Here is a 25,380-nt window from a genome sequence, read left to right as displayed (position 1 = left end):
TCCAGTGGGAGAGGTGCCAGGCTCCTCAGCCTTCATGAGGGCAAAGCTGCCCTCAAAGAAAGCAAGCAGCTCTTGTGGTTACCTGAGGATGGCTGTTGGAGTGCTGGGATGGCCTCCAAGAGACACCTTTACTACACGGCTTGCTCAGACCCGATTGCGTGCTTCGTTCTCTTCATGTCTTAAAGCCAAGAAGTACTTCCTGAATTTAGATAATACTTTGTTTCCTACAGCAGCTTGCTTCAAATCTGATTTGGTTCAGGCCAGTCTACTGCTGACTTTAAAGAATAAACTTCTCCCAACAGAAATGCACCACTACACTCATCCCCTGTTCAAAACGCACCAGCAGGAAGCTCCTCAGTTGCTCACCTGAACATCTGCCCCAAGGGGCTGCCGGTCCACATCACAGATTAAGAAGGGTTGCTCTAAGGCCAGCACAATGCTTAGTGGCAGGGAGGAGGCATTTTTTAAAGAAAGAGGCTTGTACTGAGGAGCGAGGACATCACTGGGTTGCTACAGAAACGGAAGACAAGAGAAAACAACCTGAAGTGGCCAGGAACATCCTTCCCTTTCTGATGCATTTCAAATTTTGCAACCCCCAAAGTGCATCCATCTTCATTTTGTGTTTTTATTAGTTTGTACCCTTCTAGAAGATTTTTCTCTTAAGTGTATCAGATGTTTTTTCATATTTAGAAACTGCAGCATCCCCTGGAGGAACAAGGAAACAGTCTCACACACAGCTGAGGGACTAGGACACTGAGAGGAGGCACCTACTTGAGCAACGTCAAAACCAGAAAGTGAAGCCAGATCATCCATCTCCAGTTTTGTATCCTCTCTTGGGCAGAATGGCACAAGATGTTTTTCACTCCCATACAGAAATTTCCTACCACTTTATTTGCTCTAGTAGCCTCATAAAAAGCAGCGAGACTAGTCCAAGAAGAAAAGCAAGTAGCATTTAGCCTGTAGTGGAGAGCCTGCAATAGCCTAAGGTTAGCTTTGAACTTTTACATGACATACAGTCAGTTAGGAACCTTGACAGCACAACTGCAATATGACTCCTGCAGCCCCTGCTGGGCTGACAAGGTGTCTAGCCTCAAAGCTAAGCTCAGCCTAAGCCATTTATTCCTGTTTATGCACTGCTCGGGGCTTCCTGCATGGTTTATGTAAACCAGAGGGTGTTTGGGAAACTAGTTCTGCACGTATTGATATCAAACAGCTGCAGTGTTGTAGCACTAGATAAATCGGAGCACACAGCATCAAGCAGACCTCAGGCAGACATCAGGGATAGCTGAAAAGCTTTTAATTAAATCTGAACTCCCTGCTCACAGGATTTTGTGCTTCTCTGGATGTCTGGGAACGGGAGAAGAGAGCTGAAAACACAAACTAAATAATGAAATATCTTCACTTTTTCAGACACCTTGTGGGAGAGGGAAAGATGATGCAGGAGTCAGGATCCAGAGACTAAAGGGCCTCTGCTTTGCATTGGTGTTATCACTGCAGCTGAAGACCACCTGCAGGTCCTTTCAAGAAGGTGAGGCTTGGGGAAACATAAAAAGCCAGCATCCATATTAACAGCAGAGAAGGCAAAGAGAGATATAAGATTACAGGTTTTCCTTATCAGCCTGAAGAGTTGACAGGAATCAAGAGCTAAAAGACATTTTCAGCTTCCCTACAAGATCAATGTTCAGACTTCATTGTGCCTTGGAGCATCCTGGAAAACCTCCCTTAGTATATTGAGTCCAGAAACTGGTGCCTCTCTAGAAGTGTCCATGATTCCCCTTGGCAGAGCAGCTGTAATCTCAGTTTTCCTTAGGTAAAATTAAAAACACAGTCCCATCTCTAAAAATGTCCCCCTTACTGTACAAAGCACCTCAGGAGGTGATTTAGCATCGCTCAGCTGCAGTGATCTGCTCTCGCACCTGCAGTCCCAGCACACAAGGTGGCTGTGCAAAGCCCACACTGGTCTGGTGGGTCCCACACATCTCCATCACGTGCTCTTGGCTCAGCGATTCAATTCTGTCTCCACATCAAGAAAGGCAGAGGATACCTGGTGAGACTCTTCCCAACCCCAGAGGAGTGAAACAACGACCTCAGTGTTAATTGCAGAAGCTTTGTCACACTCACATCAATTGCTAAAGCCCCATGGACTTGCAGAAGTTGTTTAACTACTACTTTTGAGTGCAAGCACACACTCCCCCCCAGGCTTCCAGTCATCAGCCATACTACTAAATGCCAGGATTCAAACCAGAGACTTACCATCTCCGTGCGGAAAATGATTTCTCTGGAGGACACTTGCAGAATGGGAGCAATAAACTCACACGTGACATCCACTTGCATTATCTGTGCCTTCTCTGCCTTGCCCCCCACGACGGCGTGACACTGCAGCCGCTCCTTCACCACCTGGATAAAAACCATGCAATAGGATCCTGGCCATCAACCTTCAACAGGTATTACTACCATAAAGTTACAGTCATCAGTCTCCTCAACAGCCTCCTTTCTTTTTAGGCTGCATCCTATTTATTCTGCACTCCAACGCCTATACTGCTACACCCCAACATCCACAAAAAATGGAGAGTGTGCACAAAAAGCACTTGTGAGTCATATGCTGTCTACAGCTAAAATAATTACTGCCCTAAATGATTAATGTTTCAATACACTAGGTTGCTAATATAATGCTTACAAAAAGTTGTAGGAACCGATAGAAAAATGAATGTAACTATTAAGGGACAGAGTTGATTGAAGGGCCAATGCCTGCAAACCGTCCCTTGAAAGCTTAGTGGAAAGAATACATGGGAAATCCCTAAATAGCTAGCCTGCCTTCCGGTAAAGAGGGGATTGCTCATTCATAGACTGTACTGTGCCCTACAAGAGCTGGTTTTAAAAGAAATGAGCTCATGGAGAGACATTTCACATTTGCTTAAATATCTGTGCCCAGTTGTCCCACAGCCAGAGAATGCACAGCAGGGTTAGCTGGCAACTTCTCCGCAGAGGCAGATTTCCCCTGGCAAGAAAGGTCCAGAGAGAACACCCAATGACCCTACGGAATTCTCCCCCTCCGAGCTGCCATCGAAGGGTGCTGCAAGATCCGTCTGCCCTTGGAACACTGGGGCAGACTGAGAGACTGGGATGAGCTGTTATGGAAATATTGATAAAAGTCAAGCTGTCGATTATAATGATCCCTGGGAACAGTTTCCCACATGGAGAACGTCACTCTGATCATTATAGCTGACACACTGTGCTCGTTTTTCTCCTCTAAGACTTGGTGCTAGACAAGCCCTCTCCCCGTGTTTTTCTACATAGGAAAAATAATGCTGCTCCCAGACAGTCCCTCCCTTCACAAGCATTTTGTTTCACTTGCTGCTTCCCCCAGATATATTACCTTGCTATTTTTAATTCACTTTCTGCCTGTGCTCCTAGTTTAAGTGTAACTTATTATCTCTGCCTTTCTTTTCTGCCTCGGCTCATGACACCTCGTAACCTGCTGTCTGCCCCTGAAGTAGCAATGCTTCCTTCAGCCTGTATTTTGGTATCAGCAAGTTTGGTTTGTGGTAGCTATAGAAACACAAAAATGCCTTAGCAACTGATGGTGGCCAGCAAGGAAAGCAACTCATGCTGCCGTGGTAACTTGTGGCGTAAAACCAGTTTCTCGAAAGCATTTGCTTATCTTCTAAGGCAAACGTCAAGGAGCTGCAGAAAAAGTCGCAGTGGAAGTGATCTGATGGGGAAGGCTCAGCCCTTGTGGGGGCCTTACCTGTGGAGTACTGGAGAAGCCTTCCAGCACCATCTCCATACTCCTGCCCGGCATCAGCTCCATCCTCAGTGGTCGAAGCTTAAACACGGGGCAGGGATTCCTCTGGGAGGAATCTTTGCCCTTAGGGTTACTCAGGGCAGGGAGATGATGATGCTGACTAAGTGTGAAAACATCTTTCATCATCCAATAGAGCAAATGAGTGCGTCGTCCTTTGTTCATTACCTTGAAGCGGTAACAGAAGGGCACCAAGCTAGAAGAGAAGCAGGGATGGAATATGTCATGGGAGCTGCTATTTCTCAGTGGTTATCCAGCTTCAGCACTCCAACGGCGTTATCTGACTGCACACAACAGTAAAGCTATGTCCAAAAAGGCCGGCCTAGCTCAAAGCCTCAGAGACAGACCTTGGTTGCCCCTGGGCTTATCACCATCCAGCAGCTGTTTTGTTTGTGAACAGCAAGGAAAAGCTTAGTGAAGAACATCTCAGTCTCTGCAGATAGGGCATCACCAGCCTTTGGTGCTGAGTACTCAAGAGATTTTTCTAGGTGCTCCCTGCAGGTGTCTCTGCATCAGGCACCAAGCTGGCCTGTCCTGGCTGCAAGCAGACAGAGGAACGGGTTTGCTGTCATTTCACCTTCTCCTTGGGCGCTGCTGCCTCAGCTGCCTTCCACTGAAGATGCTGTTTGGGAGCTGCAGGCTATAGAGGCTAATCTTGTGATCTGGGCACCACTTGCCTTGCTGGTGGACCCCCCACTCTGGCACCCATGTCATCCCCCTCATCCCTTGGGACCAGGCTGCAGCTGGTTTGTGGGTTAGAAAGGCAAATGCACTGCAAGAACTCAGGATCAACAGAAGTTTCCACCAAAAAAACCCACAGCAGCAAGAACAGGTCTAGCTGCGGAGGCAACGAAGGGACAACAAGAGATGAACAGCTAGTGCTAGACATAAAACAAAATTAATATTCAATAAAATTTGATTCCTTCATGTCAAGAAACACTAACTGCTAGCTCGTGTGGAATCATTGTTTTACCCTCTAGAAATCTGACCATGATCAGGAAATGAATTGTTCCTGGAACAGTTATTGTCTTTTTGAAAGGGACAGACTACGTGGCTTACAAATGCATGTGTGCCATAAGCACCTAAATACAAACAGAGAAGGGACAGTGTAGAACAAACTAGTCTTTGAAACAGACTGTTAAAAACAACCGATGCAAGTGTAGTATGGAATGGTTTACACTGTGGACAGCAACAGATGAAAGCTTAGAGAAGCTCTGGGAAGATGCAGGTTTAGCTGGAGCAGTTACCTGGGTCTGAGACATTACCTGGCTACCATCTCAGCTCACTTGGTGGCAGCTCTGAAGCCAACAGCAATGGCAACAACTCCAAACTAAGCCTGCAGCAAAGATGGGTAGAGGATGATGACATGAATCACATTGATGCTGTCACCTCTGTTTTGCAGCCAATTTGCAGCTGTACAGAGTACAGGGCACACTGGACAAGCACCAATGTCCCTGAAAGATCCCTGCTTAGGCAGATGGCTGGTGGGTGCATATTTAAGCCCGTAAAATCTATCCTAAAAGTTTAAGGTAGGAATAACCTACCTTTTCTATCAAGAAAATCTACAACTCGGAGCACCGTGGACCCTCTTTGCATCCAGAGAAAGGAACAGCCACCTTAAAAATACCATTATTCTTGTCCCAAGAGGTGTCCAACACAAGGCAAACAGCACTTTGAAATGGCTTATTTCTAAGAACATGCTATGGTTTCAGACATGCATTAAGATCAGCGATTCCTCTCCTTGAGCTAAGCCCTTTGAATTAGCACTCAATTTATGCCTCCCAACCTCTAGAGACTTCTCCACTCTCTTGGAGAGCTGGTCATGCAGCCACCCTTGCTGCTCATGCCTCAGGCTGCCGCTGTGGCGTTGATGGAGGAGACGGCAAGGGAAGCAAGTGAGAGAAAAGAGGGCAGGGTGAGTACATCTAATAAACAGCAGCCTGGCAAGGGAGCAAGGGAAGACAAGCGAGGTGATGGATAGCACAGGGCAAAGACAAATTCTGCTGCTCCCCCAGGACTCCTGGGCAGAGGGGTAATAGCATAGAACCATTAATTTAGTCAAGGAATTGCTAACAAGCTCCCACCAAGGTCTGCTGCTGTTGTGAGATGACACTCCATAGTGACTGAAAAAAAGCAAGCAATGCTACTGCAAAGGGAAACGTTTATTCTCCTAATATAGCATCTTCCAGCCGAAGTCCTGATTTTTCCAGGACCTACTGTAACAAAGATTTGGAGGAAAAAAGTGAAGAAATAAATCTATTATAACTAAGGGCAATTGAGAGAAAACTGAGCAACCGATTCCCACTTCAGTGCCTTTTGAGGATATCTAACAACTTTTCACATAGCCACAAAGTGTTTCTAAAGGAATTCCTGCAGCTTGCATGAAACAGCCAGGAGTTTGAGTGCTGAAGAACCAGCCTGGAGGACTACAGCAAAACTCCTCCCTGCTGAGCCCACAGAAGTGGGAGCTGAGACATACTCTACCTGAAGCGGGGCCCCAAGGTGAGTTCTGGAGCAATGGGTTTGTCAGTGACAATTGTGGTGCCGATGCCAACAGCTTGGACAGGGATGACACAGGTACTGCTGTTCTCTATGAACACCTTCACCTTATCCTTGAATTTCTCAGCATCATCCAAGTTTGCTGTGACAGTCACGGACACCTCAGTCTCAGGGGGGATCACTCCTCTGCTTGGTTCAATCCTCCAGCATGAGCATTTGCCAGCCTGTAAGACAAGGCAAACAAACTTATGACAGAAACCATGAACCCTTATCAATTGTGGGCGGCAGGAAAGAGAAGGACTAAAGATACAAAGGTAAAATACAAAGTCTTAATTTCCCTAAATCTAAGCTACTGTCCCTGGAAACAGCAGCTATGTGGGAGCTCATACAACCTGTATTTTACTTGTAACAAACTTACTTCATTAACTCTGTTTTGCCCAACCCAAGGGATGCTTGTCCTCAGAAGCAGGCTATTCCCCCTTCCAGTCTCTCTTCTGGAGCAAATACCAAGAGAAGCTGCTTTACCTCTCCTGGCTTCCTCCCAACAGTGGCCGGGTTTGCATAAAGGCCAGAGGAAGCCTGGACTACTCAACTCCCACCACAGCAGCTGCACGGCTGGGAGATATTGCTGAGCACCTGAAGAACGACTCTACAAAACTGGTTGATTGAAAGCTCACACCAATGCCCTCTTTCCCAAGAGCTGGGCAGCGCTTCTCAACAGCCCCTGGAGGACTGAAGCGCTCTGCTCCCACTGACCAGCAGCTGCAGTGAGGGGATTCACTTCCCATCTGCTTTGCTAAATCCAGCTATAAATGTCTACAGCACGGGAATGAAGCAATAAGCAGAAAGAAAACTGCAAGCTCTGTGGGCACAGCCTGGGCTTATCAAGCACTCTTTTCTTTGGGTTTCTCATGGAGCTCCTTCTATGGATATGACAACAAGGGTGCTGGACCCCCAGCGGATCCAAAACCACATTCACAGAGTGCAAGCTTGCAGCAGTGTGAGAAATGCATGCAATGCTCCCTGACCAGCACAAAATGGTTGGACTCGATGATCCCGTGGGTCTTTTCCAACCTAGTGATTCTGTGATTCTATGAAAATGTATCGGGATGTAGAGATACCGCTCCCAAGTGTCCATCACAGTGTTGGTGGTACGTGAAGCACAGTTCAGTGCTGTGCTTGAGATGACAGGCACTACCCACCCAAAACACCACAATATTGTAAGAGAAGAGAGTTCCCCTCCACTTTTTTTTTTTTTAATAGAAAGCAGCAATGTGTTTGGAGGTCTGACAAGATCCAAGCAAGTGCTTCATCCAGGTGATATTAGCTCAAATTTCGATCCATCAAGCTGGCAGCACTGAGTTCTAACAGTACACTAGCTAGCCCATAGAGAAGAGCACCTCTAAGTCATGTGAAGCATTTTAAATAACCACCCAAAATGACCTCTGCTAAAGGTGTGGATAAGACAAGTCAGAGGGCAGGGAAGCAAGAACTTGCTGAGCATTGAAGGTCCCAGCAGCGTGTGGGTGCCCCAGCTACAATAACTCCTTAGGCTGACTGCATCTTGCATGGAGAACAAGCCAGGTTTGCATGTCTGCATCCCATGATGGAGCATGCCAAAGGCATCAAAATTATTCCAGGTACTGGCAAGACTAATAAACTTTACTCCTTTTTATTTCTCCTCTAGAGCTGCAAAAGAAAGTCTTAAAAAAGTAAGATGAGAACGGGATGGAAGAAGGTAGCTGGCACTGAGTAAACAACGGGGGGGGCCTCACTGACCACACAGGATCTCACCAGGCTTCCTCTGCTGTCCCTGCTTACGTGCATTGCTGATCACAAGCCCCAGAGGCACCCACTGTGCTACCACCAGCTAAGGGCCACCCAGCCAACACATTCACACCAAGCCAGTGGGCATTAGGTTTTCATTGACATTAATGTACAACTCTTCCTCTGATTGTGCTGACACACTTTGAAAAGGAGACGAGGTAGCTCTGCTCCAGAGGTGAATCTGCAAGTCTGCTATCTGACAAAACTCATTTATCAAGGCTTGGCAACAAGCCAAGCAGTACATTGTACCCAAGAAACTATTACTGAGGAGTCATGATGGACTATCTGGATGGAGCCAGACTTTCAATTTCCCAGGGTGACCCCGCACAGACTGACCATGCCCTGCAGGCCAACAGCCCACTCCAGAGGAACATGATTTGCATCATGTCCTCATTCCTTCAGTTAGCATTTGGTGTGGGTCCAAGGGGCAGCACAGCACGTCACTGAACAGGAGACCTGCCAGGCCAAGCTCCTCTGCCAGGCCAGATTCACTCAGGTTTCTAGGTCCGCTTCTGCCTACACTGATCCAGGCTGTGTCCTAGGGACAAAGAATTTCTTGGAACTTCTTTGAAGACCAACTTCTAACCTCTGATAACATCCTTCCTCCTTGCTTACCCTTGAATGCTCTAGAAAATGACACAATAGCTGCATGCACTGGATAAACAAAAACAGCAGTTGGTTTTATCCCTGTAGGAGCTTGTGCTATTGGACATCAGTCCTTGAATGGTAGGCAAAGGTGGAGATCAATCACTTAATTGAGAAGTTCAGCACTGAGATCATTAGCTTCTCCCAGGACAGACTTCCATTATGCACTCCCAGTGCCACTGCTCTGCACATCGGGGTTCACCAGAGAGGACACAAGCAGGGCTTGGCCAGCTGATGCCAAGCACAACATTTAATAACCAAACTTGTGCTTTTCCTTTGGGAAAAGCTCTCTGCTGAGTCACTCTTACTTGTAGGAACACAATTGTCTTGAAGACTTCTACCCTTCTTTATTCCAGCTGGTGCAGCACGATACAAGTTTAGTTTCCCAAGACAAGCAGATTAACAATTCCTTCGATTACTAAAATAAAGCAATTTTGAAAGGGCATGAACTCATGTAAGATACAAAAGGCACAGAATCCCAAATTAGGACTGTCCTAAGAAGAGGAAATCCCAAGGAAAGATTTTCTCTCTCGTCCTCATTACAAAGCACCAGGAAACCACCTTTTGCCTCCCTGAAGTAGAGCACAACAGACCCAGCACCGTGGTTATACAGACAAAAGAAAGCTGCTGCTGTTAGTAGAAATTACACTCTAGCCCTGTCTTTGCTTTCCTGATCACACAGGCATGATACACAGCTGCCTTTCATGATGCTGAGAGATGTCATTCTTAGTAGCTGAATAGAAGATCCCTGAGAAGACAGAGTGGCAAAGAACTAGTAGGAAATTATGGGGAAAAAGACACTTTTCCTCTCTGCCTTTCTGTACAGAGAGCAAAAACTTCCATTAATCAATACAAATCTTTTACACTAGTCAATGTGGCAAAAATCAGACACTTAGGGAAACGGGAATAGATGTTAGTGGCAGCGAGGAAGAGAAAGAGACAGCTTTTCCAGTAGGTTGCATCAGCCCCCTAGCTAAGTTGCAACAGCTCCTTCATGTTGACCCCTCCAAACTTTTCTACCCACAAACAAGGCAAACTCTCCCCTTGCTGGATCCAGAGAATACTCGAACAGGGCTGCCTAGCCACTGGGAAAGCAACCTGACAAGGAAAAGTACATCAGACAGACATGGGCTTCAGTGAATGAGCACAGAATGATGCGCTAGTCCCAAGGGTCACAGATCTGCAGACAACCTGGCAAGCAGGGATAAGCCAACAGAGGTCAAGGGTGTGAAGTGCCTACACTCCTCAAACCAAAAAAAAGCCCCATTGCAGTAACACCTTTGGAGGGGTTTTATTTTTTTCTTGGAGCAGAGATGCTCACTGTTGCTCCTGGAAACTCACAGAATAGACTGAACTCGAAGAGAAGAGGGATACAGGGAAGTCTGTGCAGAAGGGGTACCCCAGGTCATTCCTTAAATCACTGTCCCAAAGTGAAGTTATCCACAAAAAAACGTACCTCTGCTTGCTTGGCTCATGGTCTCTTCTCCTGTAAAGCAGGAAGAAAGCTTGACCTGACAGAACAGCAATTTGCATGTGATGGTTAACGATACCACCAAGGCAGCAGCATGGCCTTCTCCATCACATTTTCCTATTTTAACAAGACATCAGCATTTTATTTGCTCTGTTGCTGCCTCTTAATTGAATCTCACCCAGTTTGTTGAGCTGCCAGTCAGCGTGCTGTAACTTTGCTGATCCAATGCTGTCATGAAAATGTCAATCAACAGCTCTTTCTTTCAAGTGGGGACCATGATCTCTGAGCCTAACTGCAAACAGCCACAGTTTCAAGGTTAGCTATATACAGGAGACAGGGAAATCACAGCTCCCTGTCCTGCAGCAATCTCCAAGCTGGAAATCAAACCAGCAGTTTGGGCATCTTTGAGAACCTAAGACTTGGATTCAGGGTCACAAGAGAATGAGGGATGCCCAAGTCACCCATGAGTTAGTCTAAGGGACAGCTACAGCCAGCTCTGCCCTCAGATGGACATGTACAGTTCACCCTGACAGCTGACTGCATCTCAAATTTTATCTCCAAAATTATTCAGCCCTCTTTTCTTCCCATCAATAAATTGCCAGGCAGCCCAAGGCAGCAGCAAGGGGCAAAACTTCAACTGAAGCAGCAAACCAGCACCAAAGCAGGCAGCTGCTGAGCACAAGGAATTAGCCTGAGCACATCTTGCCTGCCACAGCACCATCAGACGGGCTCAGCATCACCATGTTGAAGAGTCCTTGTTGAAACAGCTGATTGAGCAGGTTCTTAGGATTTGCCTCCTTGAACATCTCCATGACATCAGCAGCTCTCGGAGAAGCTGAGCTGCTCACCATGGGGTAACTCAGCTCTGAGGAGTCAGTGCGGGGGAGCTACAGAGCAGAGCCCATCTTTACTGCATGGAAAGAAATTATCCCTGGAACACCTCACATTATTGGTCTATTTATTGATTAGCCAAAATATTTGAAGACATTGCAGTGAAGCAGGATAGGATTTATCGCCCAATCCCATACATTAGGGTCCTGATGCCATGGAGAGGTAGATATATCCCTGCAAACCCCCCTGGCTATACTTTTAAGTTGTCCAGGGGAGGAAGAAAGGCTTTACAGTGGAACAGTGGTACCTAAGCAGCTCTGTGGGTCAGTGTCCTGTACAAGCATGTAACACCCATCATTTATACACCAGTACCACCTGTCTGAGGTGGCCTGATCTCTGCAGAGATGGAAAGCAGATTTTCAACTGTGGAGCCAAAGAAAGTTGCCCTGGGAGTCCAGGCTGTTATAGATCAGTCATTTTTGTCGGGAAAACACAGATACTTACCATCTCTGCCTGAAAGGATGCAGCAGCAACAGTCTGATTGGAGAGGTGGAGAGTTTGGGAAGCATCTTGCAGAACTTGGATACTGCCAAAATTTATCTTATTTGGATGGACGTAGACAACTGGTCCTTCACCAATGCTTACTAAATGGATTTCCTGTTCCAGGAAGCAGGTAGAAAAGACCAAAAAAAAAAAAAAAAGAAAAGAAAAGTTTAAAAAGATTGGACAGCTCTATAGGTAGTCCTAGACCAAGGGATAGTTACAGTGGTTTGAAGTTTTCAGTGTTGCGAGACTGAAACAGAAGGTCCAGAGCAAGTGTGGGATCCAGAGTGATTCCATCTGAAAGCCACAAGCTCCCATTATCAACAGATAAAGAAACCATTTGCTATTCTTGCTTATTCACAGCTCCTCCACACATTAGCTCTCCTTCCTCTACCCTGTGCCTGCTCCCACCCCTTTTACTGCTCTCTTTTGCCCCAAACTACCCTCCTTGACTGCACAGCCCCACTTGCAGATTAACTTCCTTAACATTCCCAAAGCGACCCGGGGGAAAATCAGCACAAGTCAGGAGCAAAGAGGGCTCTTCAGATCACGCAAGTCAGTTGCCACTCATTGTGCTTACGTTTGCCCTGGTATTATATGAATAACAGACAATAATAATGACATCATTCAAGCAGTTTCTTCTGTTTTGCTTTGTCCCTTTTGACAGCCTGAGACCTAAAAGATTCATTCTTGCAGCCAACTGGAGGAGAAACGTGGATTCCTTTGCTAAACTACCTTCTGAGATTATTAAAAACTATGAGAATTTATCCAGCCTGGCTGGATTTCATGGGTTCCAAACACCCCAACTCTTAAACAGGATCTGAATGTGTGAAACTCACAATGCTGACAAGATGCTGTATGACTCACTGCAGGGCATGGTGTATCATTTAACTACAGAAGATACCGGCCTCCAAGACGTAAAACCTTTAAGGATTTCTGACTCAAGGAAATGGTGTTGACAGCTGTCAGAATCACTTGCCCAACTCAGCCAGGAGCAGCAGCATCCAGAAATGCTCAGTCCTTGACAGGACAGTGCCAGAGTGAGCAAAAAATCATGTATCAAGGTTGGTACCTCTGAAGCAAGGAGCTGAAACAGTGCGTGATGATGGACCTTTTACCCCAGCCTGGGAGAACAGAGGTGTGGAGAGCTGCAGTTGGGGTGATGCTCCCCAAGGCTCCCCAGAAGGAGGAGCAGGAGGGAGGAGCCGTGATTCACCAACTGCTTTTGCTTCCAGGTGACAGCAGGGAGGAAACAGAAAAGCAGGGCACAGCCCTTTGGAGATGAGCAGAATAACATCTGTGATAGGAAGCACACCTATTTTTATGAGCAACTGTTTTGTCAAACTTCAGACTCCCCTGCAAAGCCTGCATCACCTGGCCTTCCTGTTGACTGGTTTACATGCACATCCACATCGGCCCAGGCTGAGATGTTCATCTTCATCCAAGGGACTGAGCAGCATCACTTCCATTCAGTTTAATGGAAGTTTAAATCTTTTAGGCTACTTTCAAAATGCCAGTCTACTTTTCTGTTACAGAAAGCTTAAGGTTCCCAGCAATCTTGAGAGATCTTCTTTCATGTACAGAGAGCTGACCAGACATTTTTAAACAATTGCTTCTAAAGTTAGTTACCATCTTAAATCAAGTTTAATTAACGATACTTCTTCTAGATTTCAGCTAGATGAAGCCAGGACACTACATACAACCTTCTTTTCCCTACATTTTGTTGTCATTGCTGTTGCTGTGTACAACTGAATGCAAATCTCTTTCAGGAGGCGTTAGTCCAGGAATGCTTTGCCTCATCCAGTTCCAACCTTGGTAGAAAAAAAAAAAGTCTCTGTGCTCCAGAAGCAAGTGGTGTATTTGGCTGGGGCTTTTGGTGGAGAAAGATGATAGAGATTTCTTAGACATGATGGCCCTGACTTTTAGCACAGTTTATTTAAAGCACTTGCTTTAGCAGGATTCAGGGATGTCCCTGGGTGCTCCTGAACAAAAAGTCCTAATGTAGCAGCAGTTGCTGTCATCTAATATCACAGAGTATGAGATCCAGCGACTGTGCTAGGTTTCAGACTGGGCTGGTTATCCCATCTCACGTTTCTATCATTAAATGCTGTGTCAGATACTCAGACTATCAACATAACAGGATACCATCCTTGCTCTTCTCTAGGCACTGCCTGTTGCTCATGTCATGAATCCCTTCTGTCCTTGTCCACACCAGCCACATAGTACAAGTTCTTGTTTTCCCAGGAAGAATCCCTGCACAGTTTAGGCCCCACCAAGATGAGTCTCAAAGGCAACATCTTCCCCAGCACTCACCAGTGGGGATCCTTCACTCCCAAAAACTGTGACATGAGCAACAGTTTCCTGCTTTCCCGTCACCTGGGCTTCCAGTGTAAATGGAACCTCCGCCGAGCTGTGAGGCTGGATAATCCCACATGGCATGGGGCTGGAGTACCACACAGCAGCAGCATCCTTGTGTTCCTATAAGGGACAGAATCAAACCTGTGTTAAGGATCTTTGAGGAAACAGTAAACTTCTTGACATCTACCACAATGGCAAATAACACATTTTTAAAAATCCCTACGAGAAAGGCACAAATCCGGATGCAAGACCAGCATGGGCTTTGCATCCTGAGGGGATCCAAAAGCTGCTACATCCACAAACAACCACTGCTGTGCTGGCAGCCTCCTTGTAACAGCTTTTCACAACCCTCTAAGTTCTCCTGCATGAAAGTACCCCCAAAATTAGACTACAAACTGTCTCCCAAAGTTTCTATTCAGACAGGTTCCTATTTAACTGCTTTCTAAAGAGTTTAATATTCAGGTAGGAATACGAACTCGGAAGCCTACCTGAATATAACACACCAAGTTCTTATCCAAAATCCTTTGTATTTTTTTCTGATAAAACCCACAGTAACATTTGAGGGCAGGAGGTGGATGCAATGCCAAACCTGAGGAAGAACCCTGTAGCAGCCTGGCAGATCGCTGTTGTTCACAAGGGTCAGCATTTGCTGATAGGAGACTTTGAGGAAACACCGCCCGAACGTCACAAGAGGGTTGAGCACTCGCAGCAGAGGAACTACACATCTAGGCAGAGATGGCCAAAAGGGAATTAGAAATACTGAGAAGGTAGTATTTGTTTAGTCCTGAAATAGTGCGAAATGGAGCGTAAGACTTCTGTCACCGCCAAATAGACATTTAATACTCCTACAGCAATAAATCACCTTTAACTTCTTTTTACTTAACAACCTCTCATCAAGAAGGGGCAAACCCTGAACCTTGGCATCGCAGGGACTGCCAGGTGCCCAGGCAGAGCACGGTACCCTGTCCAAGCTGTCTGATGGGCAACTTAATCCCAGAAGGCTTGCAAGGACCCTCTCAATGATCCCAGCAAGGTGTGAGCCCTGGGAAAGCTTTCCCACTGAGGTCCAGTGCTCACCAAGGCTCAGGGAACACAAGACTCCAGCATCTCAGTAAAAATAACTCCCCCTTCTCCTTGCTCTTGCCCTGCCTGAAAACTCAGCCACTTGCCCCAGCAATGGAGGGCACACAAGCCACCACCTGCCTTATGCAATGGATGATCGCCATCTCCTAGTTTCATCCTCATGGGTCCCCACACTGTCTGTTCCCACCTTGTTTTACAAAATCACAGCCTGGGCACTGACTGGACTGCTCTGCCTGGGAGAGGGAATCCCATCTCTCTCGTAATTAAACTGACACCTACTGCAGCACAGCAGGACTGAACCTGGCTGCAGCAAAACCAACGTTGAGAATGTTAACACTCAAAATAACCAGAGAAACCTGAGCTCACTTTCCACATCAAAGATTACTTTCCCTTCCTAAGATCTTGCCTTTATTTTTCCTTCACCAGTTTTGCCACAAGCCCCATTCCCATTTGCACACATCTTCATTAACTGAACCACACACCAGCTTTCAGCAGGCTGCTCACTGCATCCCAAATAAACGTTGATGTTGGTCTTAACCTAGCACAAGTCCACCACTTCCAGGAAAGAGCAGACACAACCCTTTGGAAACTTGTTGCACCTCGAGCACCAAAAAGCAGGCCAATGATGAATATAATTACTGTTCCCTTTAGAAAAAGACTGAGGGCCATCCCTGCCTGTTGAGCCCAGGTGCTTCACAACACGGGCTGCTTTCAAAGCAGTGCTGGTCTCAGATCCGGCTGGGCAGAGCTGGCTCATTAAGCAGCACTTCTTGCTAGGAACTGGAGCCAGTAAACCATGCAAGGCAGCGTGAGGGTGGTGAACGCACGAGGAGAGATGATGAGCTGCAGGGAAAGCGCCGTTACCTGGCTGTGAGAAGCAGTGCCAACACCTCCTTGCCAACACCCTCTACGTCCACCACAAGTGCCAGCTCGTATCTCTTCACGGTGTTGGAGCACAGGGTGACCTGGTGGAAGGGAAGAGCATCAAATACTTCATCTTTGCCAAAAGCCATTGGCTGTGCATACTGCCCTCCCATTCTCCTTCCACTGTGAGGAAAGGAAGAATTTTGCCCTAATTCTGCTGGCTGACATGTAGAACGGTCTTCTGATCCTAAGTGTTTCGTTAAACACACTGTGCAGTTCTCATGGCACATGTAAGCTAAATAAAAACACAGTTAGACTAATGCTCTACTCACCACTGCATTAAAATTAAGGGACCATTTTTTTCATCTTGACTACAATAACAAATTCAGAGGAAATCTGTTGACTTCAACAGAATGAATTGAGCTTCACAATGGGAAGCTGAGAGCAAAACGTGGCCCAGCAGATACTGTGCAGTTCACAGCTGCTAGAACTTTTCCAGTCTCCACTGGAGATCGCTGTAGTGAATACAGCTCCTTCCGCTCAACAGGAGAGGTGAAACCAGACTGAGAAAAAAAAAGCAAACTGCTTTACACAATGACATCTCTCTTTTGAACAGCCACCTTCTGTCCTCATCCTTCCTCTGCCTACTGTAAATCAAAGAAATTGCTCTAAGCAGCTTCAAAAACACTCAAATGGCTTCTGTACTTGACTATACGGTACAAGACCTTCAGCTTATGATTTTGGAAACAAAACTGTGCTGCTTCAGAAATGTACCATAGTAACCCAGCCAACAAAAGCCTAAGAGGGTGCATATATCTTACTTGTGTTATGCTAGCAGCACTAAAGCCCTCTCATATATCACTGAAGCTTCAGCTCTGCCTACTGAAGCATGCATGGCCATTCTTCCCATACCTGGATATCCATGAATCCCTGGGGGTTGATGGTCCCTCTGCAAGGCTTTATGGTAAATTCAGTTGGCTTGACATGCCTTTGAGCTCCTCGTCTCCAAGATGGGTGAGTGTTGTTTGACACCTGAGCAAAACAGCTAACGCTGGGCTCCCCTGAGCCATCCCCAGGAATGCGAAGGTTGAAGGTCATGGGCACCAGGGAGCTGTTAGTGAGGCGACATGACAAAGTGCGAGGAAAGCCTAAGAAAATGAGAAATAAGAATTTTTGCACCAATTATCCCACGATTCCTGCTGTGAATATCCTATTATGATAAAACTGCTTGGAGTTTAGCTCTTTTCAACCTGAACTAGAGCTGACTGAGAAGACAAGCAAGGAATCAATTGTCATTTAAGTTCCCTTTTATGCTTATCACAGGGATTGATTCCTTGGCAATTCCCACTCCTAGCAATGACAAACAGAAGAATTTTTGATCCCTTTAACCAAAGAGCTCTCTCACATATCCAGAAACAGCACTAATTATTTTTGAGTTATGAGGGTGCATCCAGACAGATCACTTATATTCTGAAAATTCAATCCATAAAATTCCCTGCTAACTTCGTGAACAAGTAGTGCATTGTCACCAAGGAGAAAAGCTACAGTAAGATAAAGGATGGATGAAATTGGGAACGATAGCGTGATAGCAAAGCACTTTAATGCAGTTTCTTTGGGCAGGATCCTGAAGGCATCTCCTGGTTTGCCCCAACCGAACTGCGCTTGCAGCCCACTTCACAAGGGCAGGGGGTTAGAAATTAGCCAGAACCGTCTCACCTTACCTAGCAAATGTGGACATCACATCCACAGTGCACAATGGCTGTTGATAGCACTGCCTACAACAGTTTGCATCATTTCGGCTTTCATACTACCTTCCAATTACCCACAACTACTGGTGGGTATGTTCTGCAGTAACAGGACAACTTGCTGTGGAGTGGACACCTGGCGTGGCTGACCAGCTCTGTGAGGAGGAGCGCACATCTCCCATGGCCTGCTTACCAAGCATCATTGGAATACGGATGGGGAGGAAAACCATCAGGCAGTTCCATCCACAGTGACCCCTGCCCACCTCCAGCAATTACTTCAGCAGGGATGCAGGAGGGGCACAAAATGACAAACACAGACTTCACAACCCAAAATGGGACTGAAGTCTCCAGACACAGAAAACAGATAGCAGCACAGCTAAAAAGCAAAAATACGGTAACCATCTTCAGCTGAAAAGGGCTTATTAATGAAATCAGACTGAGTAGGACCAATCTCCTGTCACACAACCTAATTCCTGCCTGGTGCATTTCTTGTTTTGTTTATTCAAAAGGAACCAAAGAAGTGGCAGAGCAATAATGTAGAGAGGGAAGGAAATGGCTCAGGGGAGGTAATGAGTTTTCTTAAAAGGTCCATGAACAGCATGAAAGCATGGAGGCATTCTGGGAAAAGAATGATAATAGGCCTTCAATCAATCGAATCCACAATTGATTTCACACTTAAACTTTAGATCATCTCAGTAATAAAAAGCCTTTTGTGAGACTCAGATGCAGCACCAGAATCTGCATTTCAATGGAGACACTCTGGATGCTTTCTGTCAGCAGAGCTGGCCTCTCCCTAGGAAGGGAAAGGAGCCCACATCTCTAAGGACATCAGTGCCTGGAGCAGAACTACCTATTGCTTGGACATATTACCCAACAGGTGATAAGGAGGTGCCCTGGCAGCACTCGTTAACACGTCACATTACAGTTCACATGGGAAATGCTGGCTTTGCCTTGCAACAGGAACATTCAACCAGAACAGCTACAGGCATAAAGTCCCTCCTCCTGCAGTCCCATGGCCTGGAACCTTCTGGGACAAAAACTTTCACCTCCTGGGAGGTTGGGGCCAAACAGGCTATGAGGGACACCAGAAAATACTGACTTCCTATCCCTTCGGTCCTATTTAATATCATGATGGCAAAACACTGCCTAAGCAACCAGCAGCCCTGATTTTAACACCCCGAAGGCTGCTACCGAGGAACACCAGTGACAGAAGCTCTTATGCTGAGATGCTCCATTTCAGTAATGTACAGACTTCTCGACTAGAGAACCAAGCCCAGGGCACACTCACCAAAGGAGATGTCACCAAAGTGGAGGGAAGGTACATTGAAATGAAGAGCCACTCCAATGACACAGCCCCTGTAAGGACAAAGACAGGCATTGGCTTGGTTAGAGAAGTGTAAAGCTTTCAGCTTGCATTAGCACTCACATGAGTTAAAGTTGGTCTCTGAACCACAGTGGATTTCAAATCACCCCATAACCCTGTGCCCAGCATGGCATCCATGCGGACAGGAGGCCTCCAAGGCAAAGAGGACACCAGAGCTGCTGATGTGGCTGAAGAAAACATGTAAGGGAAGATATGCACCCAAGTTGCTGCTGGCTCCACGAAGGACCCTGAACCAATAATGGCTCCATGCCTCAGTTTCCTCATCTGTAATGCTGGACAGAGGTGTCCACACAAAAGTGGACTTATTGCAACCAGCCTCCTCAGCTGCTTTCTGCTTTCTTTTCCTTAGCTGGAACTGATGTTGCCATGGAGTCCATGAGCATCTCTGCCTTTGATAATCTTGATCCATGTAATCATTCAGCAGGCAAGATTTTCAGATGCGAATCCAGAAAAGAAGGACACCCCTTGACCAAAACAAGAGTGGCAACAGCTCTGCATAGTGGACAAGTGCATGTAGGAGGAAAGTATCAGCTTGTCCCCAGTGCACCAGCTGACATGTCTTAAACCAAATACAGGAGTTCTGAACCACCAGACCTTCTCACCCACCCTTAAATTCAGCAGCCTTTCTAAACACCGAAGAAACAAGCATTCGGGCTCCTGTAAAGCTGGTTTCCAAGGAAAGAATTATGCCCTATTTTGGGCATCTTCTGATTGCATAGTCAAAAAGCCTCAAAACTGACCTTCAAGAGCTTCAGTCCAGCACTAGGCTCTTGGAGCCAAACCAGCTCCCGTCCGTGGATAAGCCAAGTAAAAAATCCCTATTGACCATCAAGTTCCCTCTCTAAGGACCTCATGGAATCAGATCTAACCTCCCAAGCCCAACAGCTTACTTTGGACAGAGTAGAGGTGGTCGACACAGATTCCATCACAAGACTTGCCAGGAGATGCTGGAAAACTACTGCCAAACCAACCACAACTGGGGATCACACTGGGACACGGCCAAGAATGAGTCTTGCCAAGCAAGTGGGGAACTAACTGCTAAGGGCATTTCATCTGTGTGCAAGTTGCACCTGAACGACTGCCCAGAAGGCTCAGGCAAGGAGCCAACCCAGAACTCTGGGCATCTCAGCCAATAACAGTCGAGCTTGCAAGAAAACGCAGGGAAAGGCAGTGGTTTTGGCAACAACAAGGGTTTACAGCAGCACTAAATAATGCACTTTTGAAGGAGATCAGGGTCCTCGCAGAGCACAAAAAACAACACAAGGTGAAAGAGGAACCACTTGAGCTCTCATCCCTGTTCCTTCCTTTGCAGTCCAGTGCCGCACCAGCCAGCTGGTTTCCATTAAAAATAACTTTTTCTCCATAGACAACTAAATCCAGTGGTCAAAGCCTCCCAAAGAGGTAGGCTCAGCTTGACCTGGTAGGCAGGCATCTCAAAGGAGTGTGAAAACAAACACCTGGAGTTGTGGGGCTTGAGAATAAGAGATAAGGGATCTTTGAAATCAAGGAGGCAGGTGACACCTCAGAGAGGAGCAGACAGCAATGAGAATTACTGCTGAGGGACAGCTGTATGGGAACAGATGGTGATGCTGGGGTTCCATCAGATGGTCTGCACAGGAGTCACCATCCAGGAAGAGAGGGGTACAAGGATGGGGACAAAAATAAAGAAAGGAACATCAATCTGCACTGAGCTCAGGGCTGTGCTGGTAGAACAGGGCAGAGAAAGAGAGGACATGCTGGGCACTGGAAACCAGGGCATCAGTGGAGAGAAAAAGGACCACTTCATTTGGGTAATGGGGAAACCAAAAGACAGCTACCCTTCTGACTGCTCCTTCCTTCTCTTCTGGTTTAACCATCTAAACTGTGACACCTTCCTCAGAAGCAAGGTCATTGTGGGGCACAGGCAGTGGGGACTAGCCAAGAAAAACTGTTTCACCTGCAATAAGCGCATTCTTGCAAGAAAAATCTGCCCTTGCTCAAGGAGAAAGCTGCTTATGCAATAAAATCCCTTGGCCAATTTTGGAGTAGGAACAGAGAACAAATTATTTGTGAAATGTTCTCTCTTGATTTCAAAAAAACACAATCTTTTCCCTCCAAACACAAAGCCAATATGACTGTTTCTCTACTGAGGTCAACCAACCCACTCTCCACTTCTCTCGCATAGTTTAACCTTTTTGTTCTTTCTATCCATTTCCCTTACTTTTTGGTAAAATTGACACAGATCCTCTTAATTTCTTTACTGCTTTGGTCTAGTGCCTCCCAACAGCAGCAGCCCAGGAGGAAACCCCAAACCTTCAAAGTCCCCAGCACCAGTTATCCCTCAGCCCATGGTTAAGACTAGCTGGGACAAGTGCACATGCTGCTAGGGTCCCAAGAAGTGAGCTTTGCTCTCATCTTCAGCTGCTTTTTCTCCTTCTCCCCCTTACTAGGTGAGGATTATCTTCTGCAATGGCACCAGCCCATGGGATGATGCCCAAGTCCTTGTGACAGCACTTGCTGCAGAGCTCCCTGACTCCTGCATCAGCATTTTTTCTGCCTGCAGAAAGGAGGCACCGGAGCATTCGCTGCACAAGAGCTACGAAGACAGCCTGTCCCAACACATTAGCATAAGAGACGATGCTGAGGCTGCTGCTACCCATTTTGTATGGGTTATTAACAGAGGATTTTAAAAACACTGCTTCTGGCTGCAGAATCATCTGAGGCAGGCCCAGCCCCCAGCCATCCCCAAACCCCTGGTGGCCTCGCCATGTGTTCAGGTGGGACATCCCAGACCATCTGCTGCCCAAAGCTGATAGATACCATCACACATCTGCCAGGGCCCAAGGGGGAATGAGCTCCACGTAGGAAGGAGTCACTCCTGGATACCCAGAATAGGCAGCAGGCAACTCCACGCTTTTCCTCTGCAGCCTCCAGGCCAACTTGTTTCCAGCGTAGGCAGTGTCGCCATGCGAGGACCCTGGGGTCCTCACACAGGGGTAGCAAAGGGTCACAGGGGAACCTGCTGCCGCTGAACTCTGTGTGAACAGCAACCTGGAAAGCCACAAAGCCACCCAGCTCAACCATGAAGGCAAAGCTACTTCCCACAGGGACCCAAGACATGCAGAGTTCGACTGGGCACTGAGAGCACAGGAGGCATAGTGACTTCCCCTCACAAATAACTACACTGCATTTGCTGTGGGAATTGGAGGGTTCAAACTGGAGACAAGGCTAAAAGGCCTTGGCTCTGATCCTAGCAACCCCACACCAAGACCTTAGACAACACCTTTTTTCCCCCGTTTGCTTCACCATACAGTGAGGTTGGTGGGAGATGATCACCCAGCAATGGCTACAGGTGTGGCCACTGAGCTCCTATAACCCTCCTCACCTGACAGTCAAAGTCACAGGCTCACAGGATCCATTCACACTGAACCTGAATTCTTCTGTGAACTTCCCCAGGACAGTGGAACTGAAGGAGATCTTGATGACTTGGAGCCCATCTGGTGAAATCATGCCCTCCCGTGGGATAAAGGTGAAGCAGGAGCCCAGAGCTGTAGCTGGAGGGACCAAGCTGAAGGGAGCATCAATGGCTCCTTTATTAAATAGGACAGCCTGCAACAACAAGAAAGTCGAAACAGAAATACAGAAGGAATCTTCCTTTCTGCAGAAGGCTGAATTACGTTCTAATTAAAGACTTGATATCTGCAAAAGGCAGAAAACACTGTGTGCTGCTGCTTGGCAGAAACTAAAGAATATACAACAGAACAAGTTCTGCCTTTGGGTTTTTTCACGCAAAGCAGGGATAACTTCACACAAACAGAATGACTCTGGGTTTATGCCACTGACACAAAGCAGTCCACTTTGATTTGCATTGAAGAGAACCCGTGCAGCATCTCCCAGTCAATTCAAACCTGACTCCAAAAGCCACCACGAAGGGCAGCTGCAGCATTCCTAGCAAATCATCAACTATTGCTTCTGCTCCAGATGAGTCTGCTCCTTCCAAGGGCAGAAAACTTTCAGCTTCCATTACAGCCAAGTTTACTGCATGCAGAAGACACTTCAGGACAGCTTTATAATCAATCAATCTCAAAAGGACTCCCCAGCTCTGCTACAGTACATAACTCAGGTTTCTTTTATTTTTTTAATCTGACAAGTTTAGTCTTTGTTCAGACAGACAGGTCAGGAAAAGAGCTGAGACAGAAGCAGAGATGTTCCCTATTTTTTAATCTTTCAGCCACTGTTGAAATTGTTCACATACTCGACCTCTGAAATGGTAACTTGAAAACTAGTCTCTCCTCCAGTGTTTTACACCTTAGTTACAAATTTCATTTAGGAATCCTACACTGAGCTGAGGTTTACCACCAATCTTGCTCCTTAGTACACCACTAATAGTATCACCTACTTATTCTCATTTTCTCAAGTAATGAAAATAATAAATCGATAGAGAGAATCAATAGAGTATCAGCATCAAAAATGTACAGAGAGAACAACGTGTCCTTCCCTGCCACAGTCAAGCATTTGAAAGCATCTGGCATGATGTTTTGCCCCATTTTCTGCCTATTTTGGTTGCGTGATCTTGTTTTTTTGCAGAAGACTCAATACCATTGAGGTGGGGAAGGCAAATACATAGAAAGTTTCTTTGCTTCACCTCCAGAAATGCTTTGATCTTTACAGAGCCAGAGAATTACCAAGTCTGAAGTGTGGCAAGACACTCGCGATTTTTTTGCAAGGGATGACTCTGTGCCTGGAGGATGAACAGTTTTCCTCTAACTCTCAGAAATTAGTGCGATGGACTTAACTGCAAACTGTCCGTACCGCACTTGAGTTCAAGCACAGTAAATTAGTTCCAGCTATTTTTTAACAGCCAGAACACAAAGGGGCACTGTACTTGGGGCTAAAACAAAAGCCTCTGAATACTTATCTTTTTGTCCCAGTGTTGCTTTCATGTGTCAAGGGTTTTTTTTGCACAAAGCTTCCCAGCTGATCTCAAAGAAGGTTGCCAAAAAGCAGGAATTAGGGCTTCATGACCAACATAGACTTTTGGACCCCATCAACAGTACTCACATTCTGTGAAACCTCTCACATTTGAGTACTAGGTCAAATATGCCCCAGTCACAACTGCCTGAGTTGCCAGAAATCCCGCAGGTCCACAAGGCTCACAGCTGCCCTGGAAGCCACCAGGATCCACCCCAATCACTACAAACCCCTACTGCTCACCTCATAGTTGTGGGCTGATCCAGCAGAAACCTTCCCAATGTCCAGCTGGTCAAAGCTGAAGCGGAGCTGAGGCCCTATGCCTTCTCCTTTGATGTGCAGGGGCAACCTGGTCTCACGGCCTGGGGAGATATTTACATGTCAGTAAAATAATTCCCTGTAAAATAATAATGATGCAGGACAATTCCATCACAAGGTAAAGGAGCAATCATCATTTGGCATTCTGCATCTCCCTGCAAGAATGGCTTACAAAGCGGTCTTGGAAGGCATAACCCACTACAATTCTGTGTGCAGACAAACCCAAAATTGAATTTCAGGTGCCTGAGACCCCCATCACATGCTCTCTTCCAGCACCCAAGAGCATTCGCTTTATTTGCATGAATAACTAAGAAAGTTCATTTTGAGCTTAAATATTTGCCAAGAGCAAATATCGGGCCACTGCCAGCTTTGCAAGGTGCCCAACACAGATTAGTTCTGTAAAATATTTGATCCAGAAGCATCTGCTAAGCCATTTGTTCAGGCACCTGCAAAAAAAACGTGGAGGTCAGCAAAAGCCCTTTCCAGTGGGGCAAGAGATCCAGCTGCACAATTCACAGTGCTGCACCAGGGCAAAGCTTCTAAATATTCCTAGCAAGGGGCAGGCACGCCACCTGCACATCACACTCCAAAGGGATTTGTGACTGGCATCAAAATGAACGAGGAGGCAGTCATGCTTCTTGGAGAAACCAAGAAGCAGAATTAATTGATTCTCCAGTTAAAGATTGTAGTTTTCTTCTTCAAACTCTTTGCACCCAGGCACCTCAACTCTGGGATGGATTCCATCCTGATAATACAGCGGATCAGGTCCATTTTGTAACAGACAGGGGTGGGTGTATCATTTAAATTACCTCCTAGAGGTCTTATTCCAAAGAGCTAGTGTAAGAGTTAAGCTCTCCCCAGGGTCCATCAGGGTCTATCAGGAGCAGGCTCCTGTTGTTAAAACACACACCATTTTCCCCACTCTGTTTCCTGTAACTCCCAGACTAGATTAAGGCTTGCACACAAGTAGTTTTCCCCTTTCCGTGCAACAAAAACACTCTCAAACCTCCAGAGATCCCTGCAGCAAAGTGAGGGACGCCCCCATCACCAGAGCAAGAAT

The 25,380-nt window shown here is 46.5% G+C and overlaps 1 protein-coding gene across 1 annotated transcript in view; it reads right to left on the bottom strand.

The window, feature by feature from the left end:
• Window positions 1–25,380, bottom strand: part of HYDIN (HYDIN axonemal central pair apparatus protein) — a 123,993-nt gene that overhangs the window by 55,454 nt on the left and 43,159 nt on the right. Inside the window, exons 10-21 of the mRNA XM_069868809.1 lie at window positions 24,246–24,364; window positions 22,417–22,640; window positions 18,957–19,024; window positions 16,836–17,071; window positions 15,924–16,024; window positions 14,566–14,701; window positions 13,932–14,096; window positions 11,580–11,732; window positions 6,287–6,525; window positions 3,749–3,998; window positions 2,254–2,397; window positions 367–510 (exon numbers count right to left, since the gene is read on the bottom strand). Of these exons, the coding sequence (XP_069724910.1) occupies window positions 367–510; window positions 2,254–2,397; window positions 3,749–3,998; window positions 6,287–6,525; window positions 11,580–11,732; window positions 13,932–14,096; window positions 14,566–14,701; window positions 15,924–16,024; window positions 16,836–17,071; window positions 18,957–19,024; window positions 22,417–22,640; window positions 24,246–24,364 (1,979 nt within the window). The remainder of the gene's footprint in view (window positions 1–366; window positions 511–2,253; window positions 2,398–3,748; window positions 3,999–6,286; window positions 6,526–11,579; window positions 11,733–13,931; window positions 14,097–14,565; window positions 14,702–15,923; window positions 16,025–16,835; window positions 17,072–18,956; window positions 19,025–22,416; window positions 22,641–24,245; window positions 24,365–25,380) is intronic.

Source organism: Phaenicophaeus curvirostris, chromosome 14 (genome assembly GCF_032191515.1).
Source record: "Phaenicophaeus curvirostris isolate KB17595 chromosome 14, BPBGC_Pcur_1.0, whole genome shotgun sequence".
Taxonomy (NCBI): Eukaryota; Metazoa; Chordata; class Aves; order Cuculiformes; family Cuculidae; genus Phaenicophaeus; species Phaenicophaeus curvirostris.
The sequence above is the reverse complement of the archived record's forward strand: the minus strand, read 5'-3'. Positions and strand labels throughout refer to the sequence as shown.